Below are 16,624 nucleotides of genomic sequence, written 5' to 3'. Positions count from 1 at the left end.
ATTTTCTTAATTTTTATCTATAAAGCTAAATATTTTTTTGTCCTTTTGTAGGTTATACTCTTAGTGACCAACCCACCTATAGATGGTCTGTGAGTAGCATGTTCACTATCCTTGCTTCATATATTCCCTACAACTTGTGGGAATCAACTCTACTAGGCCCTTTAAGTTTATTAAATTAATTTATTAGCCTATCACCACATTGGTCAAGAGGTGGTGCCCTTTAACAAACACATTTCACTTGTTTGTCGGCAAGATGACTACCACATTATAGAATATGCATCTTATCTTGGGCATTATGATTGATGGTGAAGCCCTGATTGGACCTACAGTGATTGGAGTCGGCTTATGATTGTTAACATGGTTAGAATGTTGTAATGAACTACTAGGTAGCCACCTCGACTCAAATGTCATATATCACCATCCTAATGAGTAGAGAGTTTAGGCAAAGCTTTAGAATGGACAATTCTCTCGCTCATTCAATTTTCCCCCTTTGATGTCTGAGACATATATAGAGAGTCGTATGATGATTTGTCGCAACTTATATTTTTAAGGTCTATTAGGGCTTATATTTTGTATATGCTAGGTTATATTTTTGCTTCCAAAATACATCTACTGAGCATTTTCATATACAATATTTACCATTATTTAAGCACTTATAGGTATTCACTCAGTACTCTCAATGAGGCTTCTTGCAAGTACATATATACAAAGAGTTAAATTTAACGATGAAGCCTATAAAGTTCTAAATAGCGGGTTATTTTCTGCTTCTATAGGTTTAGTCATGAGAGCAACTAATTGTTTGTCGACCGACGCTTTGTGTACCTTTCAAATGGGAAATCATTGGAAAACCACTCTGATCTAGGTATTTCATATATTCTTCGAATTAGTTCATATAACAGAAGCACTTTCTTTCCAAATTGCTAATTATAATACAGGTGGTTAGAAGAAATGATCAAAGAGGTTCCAGTGGGAAATACCACAACCTATAGGGATGACCTAGATGGACTTCAGCAAAGTCAGGCAAGTGCTCACTAACTCAAATGTGTAAGTTTGTTCTTGGCTAATTATTTCACGAGATTGCTTTTTCATTACTTCTTTTTTATAGGTATTATGATACCCTACTATGAGACAATAATGGGTTTGATGCCTCGGATATGCCATGAAGAGGATAATATTTGGACGGCCCCTAGGCCCTTTAAGTTTATTAAGTTAATTTATTAGCCTATCACCACATTGGTCAAGAGGTGGTGCCCTTTAACAAACACATTTCACTTGTTTATCGGCAAGATGACTACCACATTATAGAATATGCATCTTATCTTGGACATTATGATTGATGGTGAAGCCCTGGTTGGACCTACAGTGATTGGAGTCAGCTTATGATTGTTAACATGGTTAGAATGTTGTAATGAACTACTAGGTAGCCACCTCGACCCAAATGTCATATATCACCATCCTAATGAGTAGGGAGTTTAGGCAAAGCTTTAGAATGGACAATTCTTTGGCTCATTCAATTTTTCCCATTTGATGCCTGAGACAGATATAGAGAGTTGTATGATGATTTGTCGTAACTGATATTTTTAAGGTCTATTAGGGCTTATATTTTGTATATGCTCGGTTATATTTTTGCTTCCAAAATACATCTACTGAGCATTTTCATATACAATATTTATCATTATTTAAGCACTTATAGGTATTCACTCAGTACTCCCAATGAGGCTTCTTGCAAGTACATATATACAAAGAATTAAATTTAACGATGAAGCCTATAAAGTTCTAAATAGAGGTTTATTTTCTGCTTCTATGGGTTTAGTCATGAGAGCAACTAATTGTTTGTCGACCGACGCTTTGTGTACCTTTCAAATGGGAAATCATTGGAAAACCACTCTGATCTAGGTATTTCATATATTCTTCGAATTAGTTCATATAACCGAAGCACTTTCTTTCGAAATTGCTAATTATAATACAGGTGGTTAGAAGAAATGATCAAAGAGGTTCCAGTGGGAAATACCACGACCTATAGGGATGACCTAGATGGACTTCAACAAAGTCAGGCAAGTGCTCACTAACTCAAATGTGTAAGTTTGTTCTTGGCTAATTATTTCACGAGATTGCTTTATCATTACTTCTTTTTTATAGGTATTATGATACCCTACTATGAGACAATAATGGGTTTGATGCCTCGGATATTCCATGAAGAGGATAATATTTGGACGGCCCTTATATAAGTGAATATATATCTAACTATTTCTTTAAGAGAATGGATGCCATTTGGTTTATCTTGTGCCTAAGGTTAGAAACATGAGATGGTTTAGCTTAATTATTTTGTGTTTAGATGAGATTTGTATTCTGAAGTTTTATTCTTACTTATCAGTTAAGCAATTTTGGGGTTTATTATAACAAAATAGTCTTAAAGTTTTTGCATGTGCAATTGTAAATTTTAGTGTTAACATTTGCTAACTATTATATATTTTAGGATAAATAAGTTATAATTATTTTATATTTATTTGCTCATTTATAACTAATTTTTATAATAATTATTAAAATTTCGTATGATTCGAATCATACGAGAAACTAATATGCATAAAGCAAATACTAAACAAATATAAAGATTTCATACACATTGGAACATGGGTTGAGCTCAACCTTAACACAAATCAAGCGACCCAAACTCAAATACAATCAAATCTAATGTTTGTTAAGATCGTTTACGAGCTATAATTAATAAATGTCAAAGGATGTAAATGAGTTGAACTGAGCTTGAGCCTTGAGCTATTCTCAACATAAACTTGACTAATTAATGAAGTTCTTGATCATATGAATTAGAACGAGCTCACTAAAAAGCTCATTTACTATAAAAGAACATAACAAAACCATCCTAACTTAAACAACTTCTATACTAAAAGGGTTAAAAAATAATAATTTAACGGACCTAATAAAATATTAGCTAAGATATGGGGGTTAAAATTTTCAATTTGCACTTAAAATCTTAAAATTATATATATTTTAAAAAATATATTTTAATATTTTTCAAATGAATCAACTGACAAACTGATAAATCAAATCCAATAAGCCAATTAAACTTAATAAGATTCATTTGGGATAATTTTTAACCACTACTTCTTAGATATTTTTGAACTAAAAACCTTTTGTAGAAACCGGTAAAAAAATTGTCCCAAAAAAAACTTTAGCTCGCAAATCTTTTATCAAACCAAACCCAAACTAACCCACTGAGTCAATTACACCTCTACTAATATCTAGTTTTTTAAAGTTCAATTTCCTCATTAATAATACATAAATATTAAAGTTAAAAAATATGGCTCATGGAAACAATTATCTTTTTAGATTATAAATAAGAGTTTTCTCAATTACAGGGATGGCATCATGACTTTCTCAATTAATCAACAATTCACTTTCTTAAATGAAATAATAATAAGTGCTAAAGAGTGGCTTTGAATAAAAAAAGGTGAAGTTGCAATATCCATCCTTCGACAAATTATTATGCCCGGATAATAATAAAATATTATTTTAAATTAAGTACAAGTAAAACCTAAATAAAGTAAAGGTAAAACTCAATCAAAAAGCGCAATTAAAACGCACATAAAGCTCAGTCAAATGCATACGACATGACAAGTTTTAATTGGATGACTAGACTTATTTTTAAGTCCGGCAACCGGACGTAATAATTTACCCCGTCCTTCAGCATCTCAATTTCAGGTTCTTATTTACCTCTACTCCTACATTAGAGACCTAGGGATGCAAAGGTACCCCAAAACTACTTTGCTTCTTTTTTTTATATAAGACCTATGAACAAATTCAATAATAAATTCAGGCGCACATCTGGATAGACTAAGCAGAATCAAATTCAAAATCTTAAAATTAAAGACAGCATCCAACCACTAGGCCAAATAATCTGTGCAAGCTACTCGCTTTTCAATTCACTGATGAGCTAGATAAGTTGGGTTTAAAACAAACGGTTTTAAACTTCATCAAGAGTTCATTTGAAACAATTACAACTTTTTATAAAGGTGATTATAAAATTATTGTTGAGAAAATAACTTTTTTAAAACTGCCATAGAAAATAACTTCTAAGCAAAAAAATACCTCGAAAATAATAATAATAATGTGTCCAAATAAAAATTATAATTAATGTCTGAAAAATAAATCAGTAAGAACAAACAAAGCCTTAGAGTCAAGCCCAATACTCTAATCTCTAAGGCTTCGTTTAGGATAGCTTTTGACTACTACTTTTTTGTTACTTCCAAAAAAATTTTGTATTAAAAAACTACTTTAAAAATTAATAAGAAAAATTGTTCCAAACGAAACCTAAGTCAATCACTCAAGATAAAGTCGATCGTTTGCTCGAATTTTGATAAGAGATTCGCTTTATTTGATCTCAATTTGAGCCGTACACCGACTCACTAAATTTGGTTCAAGCTAAATTCAGGGAAAAAGTCAACTCAATTCTAATTAATTTTGCATCATCTAAAATAGTGTGTGTGTATATATATATATATAGTCGCATTTATGAGCTAAATTCACAGCCCTAAGGAGAGCAGAGTAGACATATGAGTTTTATTGGAATAGCAAAGTTCATAATCTCATACATGTTGAACCACCCTCCAGCTATATAGAATAGCCTTATATAAGCAGGTTTTGACTATGAAAGATGATGTCTATGGGTTGTATATTTAGTTATGTATGGAGTTTGACATAAAAGACTTTACCTCTTATTTTCTGGTTTTATCAAGCACTTCAATGTATCTTTTGGGGACGCCATAATAGTCAACAAGGTGCTTAGCAAGATCATCGATCACTCCACCCTGGATTACCACTTCATATTGTCCCTTTTTACCTGAAATGAATTTCACACAGAGATTTCAATCTGTTTAAGCTGCAAAATAAGATAGAATTTGAACTATGTAAATCCTGGGTTAAATGTTTCAGTGATGAGAAAGAATTGGCATGTTGATCTAATGTAACACATTAATAACAAACAAGGAAAAGAACGACTAAAAGGTTTTGGCATAACAAGTTATTTTTAATAATCATCTACTAGTGCATTTTCCACTTGCCGACACAAAATTTATGACGCGTCTGTTCAGAGGGGTTTTTACATTGAAAAAACACAAATTATGTCAAGATATTCTTATACAATTTGTATAAAGATGAACTTAAAAATTAAAGGATTTATGATGCAGGACTTAAATGCTTAAATGATGTAAATTAAAGATTTGCACGCTTTAGTTAAGAGAACAGTATTAATTAAGACTTATAGAGATTTAAACGATGAAATAAAATAAGAGAGCGGTGAAACAAGCTTAGGCTAAGTCACACACATAAAAGTTAAAGCCACAAAATAATCAATTACTCTAACGTTACATACATGAAAGATTTTCAACGTAGAATCCATAAGTTAACAATGAGACTATTCACTATGGAAAGATCTCTCACTCAACTCTCTAAATTACTAGGCTTTAGCGGAGGAACATTAACACAATCTTCATGAATCGAATAAAACCACAATTGAGAAGCAACTATAAAGATAAAAGAGTTGGAGGAAGAGTTTACCCAAAAAAACAGGAGATATGAAGCTCCGGTGTTGTCGTTTGGGTGCTTGAGAGGAAGTGGAAAGCAACCACGAGCCTTCTAGATGTGGTTGGACAGCAATCTGGAACTTATGGACAGCACATAAAGGTTCTCCTATTGTTGGGACAGCAAGTGCCCGTGGAGGAAATCTCAAGGCAGCAATTTGCTATATCCAAAAAATCTGGACAGCAAACGATGATTTAGAAATCCCTTGGGATTAATGGCGGGGAGGGGGATTTGAAGAATTATTTCCAAGAGGGGGACGCGGGGTGGTGACGCTGCTTCTATCCTTCCTTGGGTGGAGTATCAAGCTAAGGGCAATGGTGGAGAGAGGATTTGGGGGGGGGGGGGGGGGAGGCCTTTTCCAAAATCTAAAACTAAATTTCAAATTTGAATAAGGAAGGTTTAGCGTTTGGAAATTTGAATTTTCAAATAAGGGGAGAAGAGGGAAAGAGCTCCTTAGATTAGGGAATTAATTAGGGCTCCAAAAGGGGAAGAAATTTATTGTGGGATAAAGAAAAGGAAGGAGGGGGCAGGCGGCATCAAGGAGGGAGTGGGACTTGTGAAGGGGAAATCAAGACTCGCTTGATTTAGAATTTTAAATTAGGAACGATTAATTTAAATCACATCTAATTCAAAATTCAAATAGGACTTATAAACTTTCCTAAAATAGATCCTTTTAGTTAGGAAAGAATTTTCAAATTCAAATTGATTTGAAATATGAAATTAGACTTTCCTAAATTAAAAGTTGCCACTTATGGAAGGTATTCAAGTAGGGATTTTGAATTATGGAGGCTTGGGGAAGGAAGTGTGGCCGGCGGCTAGGTTAGGGTTTGTGGGGTTTTGGTGGTGTGAAGGTGGGGGGAAAAGGTTGGCTTGTGTGGAGAAGGGCGAGATGGTCGGCCTAGGTTTAGGTGTGGTGGAGGTTTTGGCCTATAGTGGGAGAAATGAGTGAAGGGTCGGCGGTTTAAGGAGCTTGGCCAAGGGGAAAGGAGGAAGAGGACGGAGGAAGAAGAAGAAGATAATCATAAGCCCGGAAGCTTCCTGCGACTAGTGGGTGATCCGATTCCCTCACCTAGGGATCTCTCCAAAGCTCTCTCTCTCTCTCTTAACACAAAAGAGACAATAAACATAAGCTGAAATTTTCATAATAATCTTTATTCCCAACATAAGCATAGGAGGAGGATATAAATAGTCTCCCAAATACAAGGATAAAACAAAAGACAAAAGTATCCCTTGGGGTTACAAACATCTCTTCCCTCAAGTGAGGGTAAAATTGGAAAAGTAACTAAATAAATCAAAATACATAAAATAATTCAAAAATAAATTGGCGTGATCGTGGCCGTAGATCGTCGGCCCCGCCTCTGGTAAACTTTCCAAGGCCTGATGTCCTCATCAATTTATTTTGAGATTAATGCAACATAAAATATTCATATATATTACTAAATTCAAAATTTTAAAACTTGTGTCGATACAATTTATAACATAAAAATTTATCTCCCTTCAAGTGTGAGGCACAAGATTTCATGGTTGGGGCCTTCACTATCAATGTGGAGTGAGAGTTTGAGCATGCTATCAGCTAACTTCTAAATATTATGAATAAATTTGTTCAGCACCCTAAAAACAAAAACAAAAACAACAAATCAATTTTCTTATCTTATATCATGTAAGAAATAATCACAGTTGCAAGCACTCAAAACACAGTTGAAGGGACTTTGATGCTCATCCATCGCTTGATGATACTTATTTTCAATACAATACAGATCCTCTCAAATTACTACAATAATGGGAGAGGAAAACTTTAAATATCTCAGCTACCCAATCCACTTTTGATGACGGTTTTTTTTTTTTTTTTTCAAAAACACTTTGAAAATGATACGTAGAATCAATATGTGATTCGAGAGCATCACCTTAGAGGGTTTGATCACATAAAATGGCAGTCTTCTGATGACCCAATTAGAAAAGTAGATATTTTAGATTTTGCGTATGTTAAGAAAGGTAGAAGCAGACCTAAAAAGATTTGGTTATAAAATATTAAAAAATAATCTTTTTTTTTATTAGATTTAAATAAGAATTTGACTTTTAATAGGACACAATGGAGAAAAGGGATTCATGTAGTGGGATAAAGGTTTGATGTTGTTGTTGTACTCTATTTTGAAAATGATATGTAGAATCAATATGTGATTGATATCATCAGATTACTTTTCTTTTGCGATCAGATACTGAAAAAGGAAAGGAACATACCTGGAAGCTCAGATACTGATGTACTGCATGCAAATTTCTTTTGAAGTTCAGAAGCTAATGATTCGGCGTCCATTAAGAAATACTCGACTCCTGAGACTCTTGTCACCTTCTTGTTCCCTTGCCGACGTTCGGTCATAATTTGTATTGGTCTAATAGAACCTTTACGTACAGCAACTTCACTATCCCTTGACACCCTGTGGAAAGCTTGCATCCGATTTAGAAATGTTGCTCCAAGATCCTTCTTCTGAATTTCGGTAGGGTACATTACGCCCTTTTTAATGGTCCCTTTGAAAAGGGCGTCACAAAGTGTAGCATCTAAAACCACCACCGCTTTGTTCATTGGATTGGTCAAATTTTCTTTCTCTATGTATCTGTAGTCCACAAGAACTGAGTTAAGTTCCATAGGATATGATGATATAAGAGACTTTTCTTTTAAATTACATAATAGCAATAATTTGGTGGCCATGTGAACACCAAACTAAACTGCTACAGTCAAAATTCATTTGCAAATAAAAAAAGCAGCAAAAATAGAAATTTCATAGAAGATTGCCAGCAAGAGAGAAGGGAGTCATCGAAGAAAACCTGAAGACAACATCAGTTGCTTCTGGAGCAGTGTAATATTTTCCAGTATCAGAACCAACAGATGTGAATATGAGATTGACATGAGCGTTTGATTTGTAAATCTCAACAACCTCAAGCTGCGATCTAGTCTGGTGAGCATCAGCTGCAGAAGTATCAGGTTTCTGATCTACAAATTCCGTAACACGTTTCTCTGGCTTGAAAGATATATAGTCTGGATGTGCACGGTTCACAGAAAGTAATATAATTTCCTTCTTGTGCTTGTCTTCCTTTGCCGATACCTACCAAATTGATAGTTGTCAGTTAGAATTCAAATAAAAAAAAACGAGTGGGCAACATGTTGAAAAACGTCTTAGATCAAATTCGTAGTTTATAAACTTATAACTTGAACGAAAACTCATATTTTTTGGAAAACTAGAAAACACATAGAATTCTCAACCAAATCATAATTTAAGCATTGTAAAATCAGAAAATCTAAAGGAAATTTGAGATAATAAAAACCGCAATTCTATCAAGACACCCAAATCATAAAAAACAGATTGTTACAGATTTGACCAAAAATTAATTACGCTCGAGAACCAATCACAAAACAGAAGAAAAAATAGCAAGAAAAGAATTTACCAATCAGATACACAAGTCTCACTCTGGTGCAAAGATAACTTGTCCTGAAAGTCAGCAATGAATACTTGCACCGCACTTGAAGTCGTATCCAACAAATGCAAAATTTAGGCTTCGTATGGGACAGCTTTCTTTCCGCTTTATAAAGCAGCTTCCTAGTTCAAAAATTTTAATTTTTATACTAAAAAACTGCTTTAAGAAGCAATAAGAAAGCCGTCCCAAATGAAGCCTTAAGATGAAAGTAGAAATTTCATGTAAACAATAGTTAACTCGCATGCCCCAGTAATTCATATTTATTATCATTCAACTCCCAAAGTCAGCAATCAGTACATTGTTGAAATCTAGCAAAAGCTGCTGTGCCCAAACGCAAATTACAGGTAATCAAGACTGCAAGCTACTGCATATCTCACCAAATACTGTAATCACATATCACCGCTTGATAGGAAAAACGCAATTCAAGCTAGAGGCATTAATTCGCACTTCACGGCTACACAAAAAGCCACATCATCTCAAATCACGGTCCAACTGAAGACCCATCAAACTATAAACTACACTAGCCAAACTTAAAGCCCAAAATTAGCTATAGATGTTGATTAAAAGCACAATTAAAATCCGGACAGAAAATCAGCTGCTGAAGAACACTGAATCAACAGTAGTAGCAAAACAGATAGCCAACAACCAGGCCACTTGAATACCACAACAGCAGTACAAAGGCAGAACCAGGTATACGGCAGTTGAATCAGCTCGAAGCGGCACAAGAGCTGAAGCAGCATGGACGGACATTAAGGCTTCATTTGGGACAGCTTTCTTACTACTTAAAGCTGCTTTTTAGTAAAAAAATTTAAATTTTTGAACTAAAAACAGCTTTAAGAAGCAAGAAGAAAGCCATCCCAAACGAAACCTAACAGAACACAAACAATAAGTTTATTGATCTTCATCATCAGCATGTTTACATAAAAAATAATTACATAGATCTAAAAGAAACTACTAAAATCAAATAAACTAATGTAAAAAATCAAAACTAAAATTGTTGACCTGCATCAAAGCTGAATAACTTGAAAAATCCAGCTCAAACGGATTGAGCATTTGATAGTAATCATGTAAATATAGGCACAATAGTTAAACTTCATGTAAGAAAATCCATGAATCACCACATATAAGTCGATCATATCAATGCACACAATACCTTTAATGTCCATCATTAGTACGTAGAACAATCTTATCATCTAAAATTTCGTCTAGGATAAGATGTATAGAATTGTTTGGTAATTTGTGGATGTGAATTCTTGAGACGGAAAGAGAAAAGATTCCAATATAGTGGTGGTATGTTCATCAACCAAACTTATATTAAATACATTAAAAGCTGGACTAGCGCTAAAAATTTCAACTTATAAGCATTTGACCCAATGCATTGGTGGTATGTCAAGTTGACTTGTTCGTTGGTTCGGGCTTGGTTCAATGGTTTATGAGTCGAGTAAGATGAGCTAATAAGTCAAGTTTTAATTGACCATGACTCGACTCGTCAGCTCGTAGGTTAGCTCATATTAAAAAAATTAATATAAAATAACTAAAATCTATTAAAAATTAAGGGTTGAGAACAAAGTTATTAAAACTATTTTAAAATTTTCTTTCTTAGCTATAAAAAAGTATCTGAATTGAAATCATACAAGTTGAACTTGATTAATTAAGTCAAACTCAAGCCGATGATACCTCTGAATAGACTCAACTAGTTTACACCTCTAGCGCCTACCTTCCTAGTGTTAATTTCTTAAAAGCACCTATAACAAATATTTCAAGATTTAGATATGCCATTTTTTTAATCACTTTAAATTTCATATATCTCTTCATCATATCAATAGTAGGCTTGTAATTGTCACAATTAACAATCAATTTAAATTAATATTTTCATGCACATCAAGCAAATGACGAATATGATATGAGACAAATAAAAAAAATGATAAAATATTGATATGCATCCTAATAGTCTAATAAAGACATTATAATGAATTCTTAGAGAAAGAGATTGTAAAAAAAAAACTTAAAAACGGATAAACCGCACATATATGATATGAATACATGGACAGGCAACTACTTCAAAGTAAAACAATTCAAATGAATTAAAATGAGTTGTGATATTTTATTATTATTATTATTTATTTAACCACACAAATAGAATTGTGAATTTTAAATCTCCTTTAAAGTTATTGTTGCTAAATGCTAATACATTCTTTGAAATATCAATGCAATCTCATTTTCTCCTTAAGATAAATATGTATATTAAGAAACTAAGAACCAAAATAAATTCAATCACAATTTGATTCATAGACTTTACGATAGGTTTAATAGATACTTCGGCAGGAGCAGTATTATTAGCTTGTTAAATTGATTCATCAACTACAATACACATGATGATGAGGACATCAGCCGAAGATTTTGACATGTATATGTTAGACCAGTTCACAGTGAACCGGTCCACCCGGCTCAATTTGTTTATAGTAGGCGGACTCCTTCCGCCTCCTTGGCTTTGTCCGCCCAAACGGGCGGGCCCCACTCCTCCTTGAGTTTTGAAAATCAAACAGAGAGGGTTGTTTAGGCTTGGAAGGGAAAATTGATTAGGAAATATTTTGTATTCAAGAGGATGAGGGGGGTTAGGAAATATTTCATGTTTTGATTGATTGAAAGTTAGGGTTTCTTGGCGTTTGGGCTATAGACTCTCTAGTCTAGAGATTTGGGAGAGACGATCCTCCTCTCGAATTGAGGATCGCTTGTATCTTGCTTTCGTGTTGGTTTTCCTTTGTTTTTCTTATTGCAATCTATCGATTTGGGGCTGATTTCTAGATTTTGCTTAAGTCTCACTGTTTTTCTCCAATTAGTGATAGGTTTATTTGCGACTCAAGTATTTCCTCAGGGTTACTTGCGAACTCAAGTATTTCCTATCAAATTGGTATCAGAGCAAGTCTCGGAACCGGTGGAGGGTTGTTTTCAACTGATTCCAGCAGCAGTTTTTCGCTCCAAATAGGAAAAGGTTGTTGTTTTTTTACTCAAAAATCCTGTTTTTGTGAATCTACAAACTCCAGATTGTGATGGCGGCCAAAAACGTAGATGTCTTGGAGGAAAGACTTGAAGTAGAGATGAATCAAATCAAAATGACGGTGGAGGAAATAATTTCTTCCATGGAGGGACAAGTCGCCAACCTCCGAGATATGATGAAAAAAATGTTGGAAATTCAAAATCAAACGGCGGCTTCAGTGGCAAAAGGGATGGAGGAAAAAGTAAGAATTCTGAAATCCGTGGGGAGGAAGATGAGGTGGAGATCATGGAAGGAGAAGGAAGAAGACCCCATCTGGAGCCTGTCCAGAGAAAAGAAAGAGGAGGATATGGGGAACGCCATGAGGGATACTATGGCCGCTGAGGTGCTGATTTTGAAGAAAGAATGGAGAATTTCGAAGGGAGTTTGGGCTATGGAAGAACAAGGGAAGATCGGGAAACATGGGGTGGACCTAGCACTTGGGAAAGGAAAAATTATGGAAGAATCAAGGGAAATGGTGGCGACCAGAATGTGAGGAAGTTGAAGATGCCCATATTTAAATGAGAAGATGCGTATTGGTGGATTTACAAGGTAGAACGGTACTTCGCCGTCAATGGGTTGACAGAGGAGGAGAAGCTGACAGCAGCAGGATTGTGCTTGGAAGGGAAAACCCTGTCGTGGTTTCAGTGGAGAGACCAAAGGAGGCCAATCAGGAACTGGAGGGAATTCAAAGATTGCATAATAGAGCGTTTCCAAACCGATCAGGGAGGAGACTTCTATGAGCAGTTCTTTGCTCTGACATAGGAGGGATCAATAGCAGATTATCGGGAGCAGTTTGCGCACCCAGCTAGCAGGGTGGAGCGACTCTCAGATACAATATTGGAGGAAAATTTTATGAAAGGGTTGAAGGCGGAGATCCGAGCATCACTGAAGATTTTGATGCCCCGTGACTTGGGGGAGGCCATGAAGTTGGCCCAACTGGTGGAAAATTAAAGAAATTTGGAGAGGGGAGCCAGGAGTAGTAGCACCGGGAACACGTACAGGATGACGACCACTCATCTAGCACCTAAAGGTCCTGCAACAGGAGGGAGTTGAGTGGCCACCAAGGAGAAGACAGTAGGAGGAAGCGGGGGACATTTCAAGCGGATGACAAAGAAAGACATGCATGAGAAGAGGGCTAAGGGGTTGTGCTTCCGATGCGATGAAAAGTACACGCCAGGGCATCAGTGCAATGACCGAACTCTTCAAGTTCTCACGGTCTGCGATGACGAGGAAACTGAGGGAGGTGAGGAGGAGATGGAGGCGGAGGTTTCCCTGAACTCAGTGGTAGGATTAACTATGAATCATACCATGAAGGTAAATGGGGAGATAGAGAACAGGGAGGTGGTGGTGCTGATAGATAGTGGAGCAACTTACAATTTCATTTCCACCCAGGTCGTCGACCAATTGGGAGTGAGGTTGGTGGATGCTGGCTGCTACGGGGTGATGATGAGTACAGGGAAGATGGAGAAAGGTCAGGGGATTTGTAGATGAGTGTGACTGACGATCCAAGGAATTCAGGTGAAGGAAAATTTTCTTCCACTAGAGCTTGGGAGTACAGATGTCATCATGGGGATGAAATGGCTACAAACTTTGGGAGACACCAAAGTGAATTGGGGAGCACTAACGATGGAGTTGATGGTAGATGGGAGGAAAGTGGTGATTAAGGGAGATGCGGGGTAATCCAAATCCATTGTTTCTCTTAAAACGATGGTGAAGGATATACAATTGGCTTGCAGAGGGTATTTGGTGGAGTTGCACAGTTAGGAGGGAGCGAGATTGGGGGAGGGAGTGGACATACCCCTCACAATTCGATCGTTGATCCAGCAGTTCTAGGAGGTGTTTCAACCACCCCAGGGATTGCCACCGCAGAGGGAGTAGGAGGATGCCATCATGTTGAAAGAGGGAGTGTCACCCATCAGTGTACAACCGTATCGCTACCCTCAGTTCTAGAAAGATGAAATCGAGAAGTTTATTAGAGAGATGTTGGAGGCGGAAATCATCAGACCTAGTGTCAGTCCTTTCTCTAATCTAATTATACTGGTAAAAAAGAAGGATGACAACTGGCGCTTTTGCATGGATTACAGAGCACTCAACAAGGAAACTGTACCTGACAAGTTTCCTATACCAGTCATCGACGAGCTATTAGATGAATGAGTAGAACAGTGATCTTCAGCAAGATAGACTTGAAATCAGGTTACCATCAGATTCGGATGAAGAAGGAGAATGTACCCAAGACGCCCTTTAGAACTCATGAAGTACATTATGAGTCCTGGTGATGCCTTTTGGCATCACCAATGCTCCCGCTACTTTGCAGAACCTTATGAATAAGGTTTTCAAACCTTATCTCAGACGATTTGTATTTGTATTCTTTAACGACATCCTGGTCTACAGTAGGACAGAGGAGCACTGTGAGCATTTAAAAAGGGTATTAGAGGTGTTTGTGGGCTCCAAAAATTCGCGCCTCGGCCTCCCCTGCGTAGGAGAGTTTTAACGATGTTCCGGGTCAAGTTTTTAGAAGGCAGATTAACTTTAGGATAAAGCACTACCCAGAGATTTCGCCCTCATTTTGTGAGGACTTTATAATCTGGTTCTAGGTTTCCCATAAGCGCAAGCACCTATGATTAATTACCCCTCTCGATCATGAGAGAGCACTTTCGATCAAGGCTAGTCATTAAGTAGGTACAAAATACCTAGCATATAGTAGCAGCATATGAAATTGGAAATATAAATTTATTATTTTTATACTTAAAGCGAATGGTGGGGGGAATGATGATGAGCCCGATCAAGATCTCATGGTTCCGTCGTCCCGGGCCATCGTGGTCCCTAGTCTACTTAGTCAGAGGAGGTAGTCGACTGAACCTAACAGAAGGATCCTTGTCGGCAGCCATAGGTTGCTTCGTCCAAGAGTACCTTGTAGACTTGGGTTGGATGTTTGTTTAAGTAGACAAATTTTAGTCAACCTTAGCTAATTATTCATTGAGTGCAGCCTATGATTCATTACTCAAGGGGCTTATAACTATTGGAGACATAAGGGCTTTGATCGTAATCGTGATATAGTGGTGCTATTTTGTAGCAAAACCACCCGGTCATAGGGCACATGCCACATCCCCGCTGGCGAGAAACCATTTGAGAATGAATCACAGTGATCAAAGTTTAAAATTGCGTAATTAAGCCGCGAGGCGGTTTTCGTCCGTGAGGCGAGGCGTAAGCCTCGAGGCGGTCTGAGGCGTAAGCCTCACGGATACAGAATTGCGTAAATGAAAAATTAAGGGTTTTAGCAGGAAAATAATAGCAATATTGTATCTTACAATAAAAACATCTAAATGATATATGAAAATAGTAGAAAGTAAGAAAGTAGATGCAATAAAATCATGTCCCAAAGTACAAAATCACAAAATATTAGTTTAACAAAACTCCCAAAGTACAAAAAACATATAAAATGCAATCATATCCCATCACTAAATGGGTCTTCAAGGGAATCTTCTTCTCCAATTGTAACACCAGTCTCAATCAATGTCCTTTTAATCTCATCAATGCTCCGCCCTGTGTTCTGCATCTCCTCCTTTAAAATCCATGTTCGCAACTCATACATGGAAGGAGTCTTCAACCCTCTCCCATACAACCCTACAGACCACAGCATATTGAAGTAGGCAGGCGACGTAGCAACATTAAATGGTATGACATTTTTAAAAAAAAACTGCCAATATCCATGCAAACCTGGCATCGACCCTCTCTAGTACAGCCGCAGGCATCATTTGTGCTTGTCCTCTATCCTCTTCTGGAATAGTCATATACTGATCCATAGGACCCCGTGCACCTCTGTTATGTATAGTGGAGGAAGAGCCCTTTCCACTCTCGCTCCCGAAGTAAGCACCGTGCTCGACCCTATCATCAAATTGCTCCTGTTGTAAGTGTTTTGCCGTCGTACTTTTCTTCATATATGCAATAATTTCATCTTTCACCTTCTCTGGCACATTTGCACACGGTGCTATGTTTTATGAGAGCATGATAAGTGCTCCTTCATGCGGATAACTCCTCCCTTAACCACTATTTTTGCAAAAATTGAATTTCAAATAAATATAACTCTTCTCTCCGCCGCCTATGTCAACTTGTACACTATATTTCCAAGAAGGGCCCCTTCGCAATGACGCATTCCCCTTCTCCTTGCCTCTAACCATGTTCCCTAATGCAAAAATCCAAAATCAAACAAAATAATTCAAAAAATCAAAAACCCTAGATTTCCTTTAACTTGAAAAATCTAACCAAAAACTAAATAAAAATACCTAAAATCGATTGTGGACTTCACCTAGAAGGCGGTCGGACGCTTCAAGTTCGCCGGAGAGAGGCAGCGCCAGCGGGAGAGGCGGCGGGATTGGAGGCCGGCCGTGCGGGATCCTCTGTTTTTCGCGAACTAGAGCTTACGGGAGGGAATTTTCGGGAAATACCTTGGTCGAACGGGTGTGGGGAAAAGAATGGCTCATTTTAAGTAGGTGGGGCCATTTGGATGAGGTGTAAACACCCATA

At 36.8% G+C, this 16,624-nt stretch overlaps 1 protein-coding gene across 4 annotated transcripts in view; it reads right to left on the bottom strand.

The window, feature by feature from the left end:
* Nucleotides 1-4,486: 4,486 nt before the first annotated feature.
* The window catches only part of LOC110107287 (eukaryotic translation initiation factor 2D), a 53,128-nt gene continuing 40,990 nt past the window's right edge, over nucleotides 4,487-16,624 (bottom strand). For all 4 annotated transcript variants that reach the window (XM_020837494.2, XM_028698661.1, XM_020837493.2 and 1 more), the window contains 3 exons: nucleotides 8,416-8,693; nucleotides 7,834-8,204; nucleotides 4,487-4,855 (listed from right to left, as the gene is read on the bottom strand). In XM_020837494.2, the coding sequence (XP_020693153.1) occupies nucleotides 4,731-4,855; nucleotides 7,834-8,204; nucleotides 8,416-8,693 (774 nt within the window). In that variant the 3' untranslated portion in view covers nucleotides 4,487-4,730. The remainder of the gene's footprint in view (nucleotides 4,856-7,833; nucleotides 8,205-8,415; nucleotides 8,694-16,624) is intronic.

The sequence above is a fragment of the Dendrobium catenatum genome, unplaced genomic scaffold (genome assembly GCF_001605985.2).
Source record: "Dendrobium catenatum unplaced genomic scaffold, ASM160598v2 fragScaff_scaffold_129, whole genome shotgun sequence".
Taxonomy (NCBI): Eukaryota; Viridiplantae; Streptophyta; class Magnoliopsida; order Asparagales; family Orchidaceae; genus Dendrobium; species Dendrobium catenatum.
This window is presented reverse-complemented; position numbering and strand designations above follow the sequence as displayed.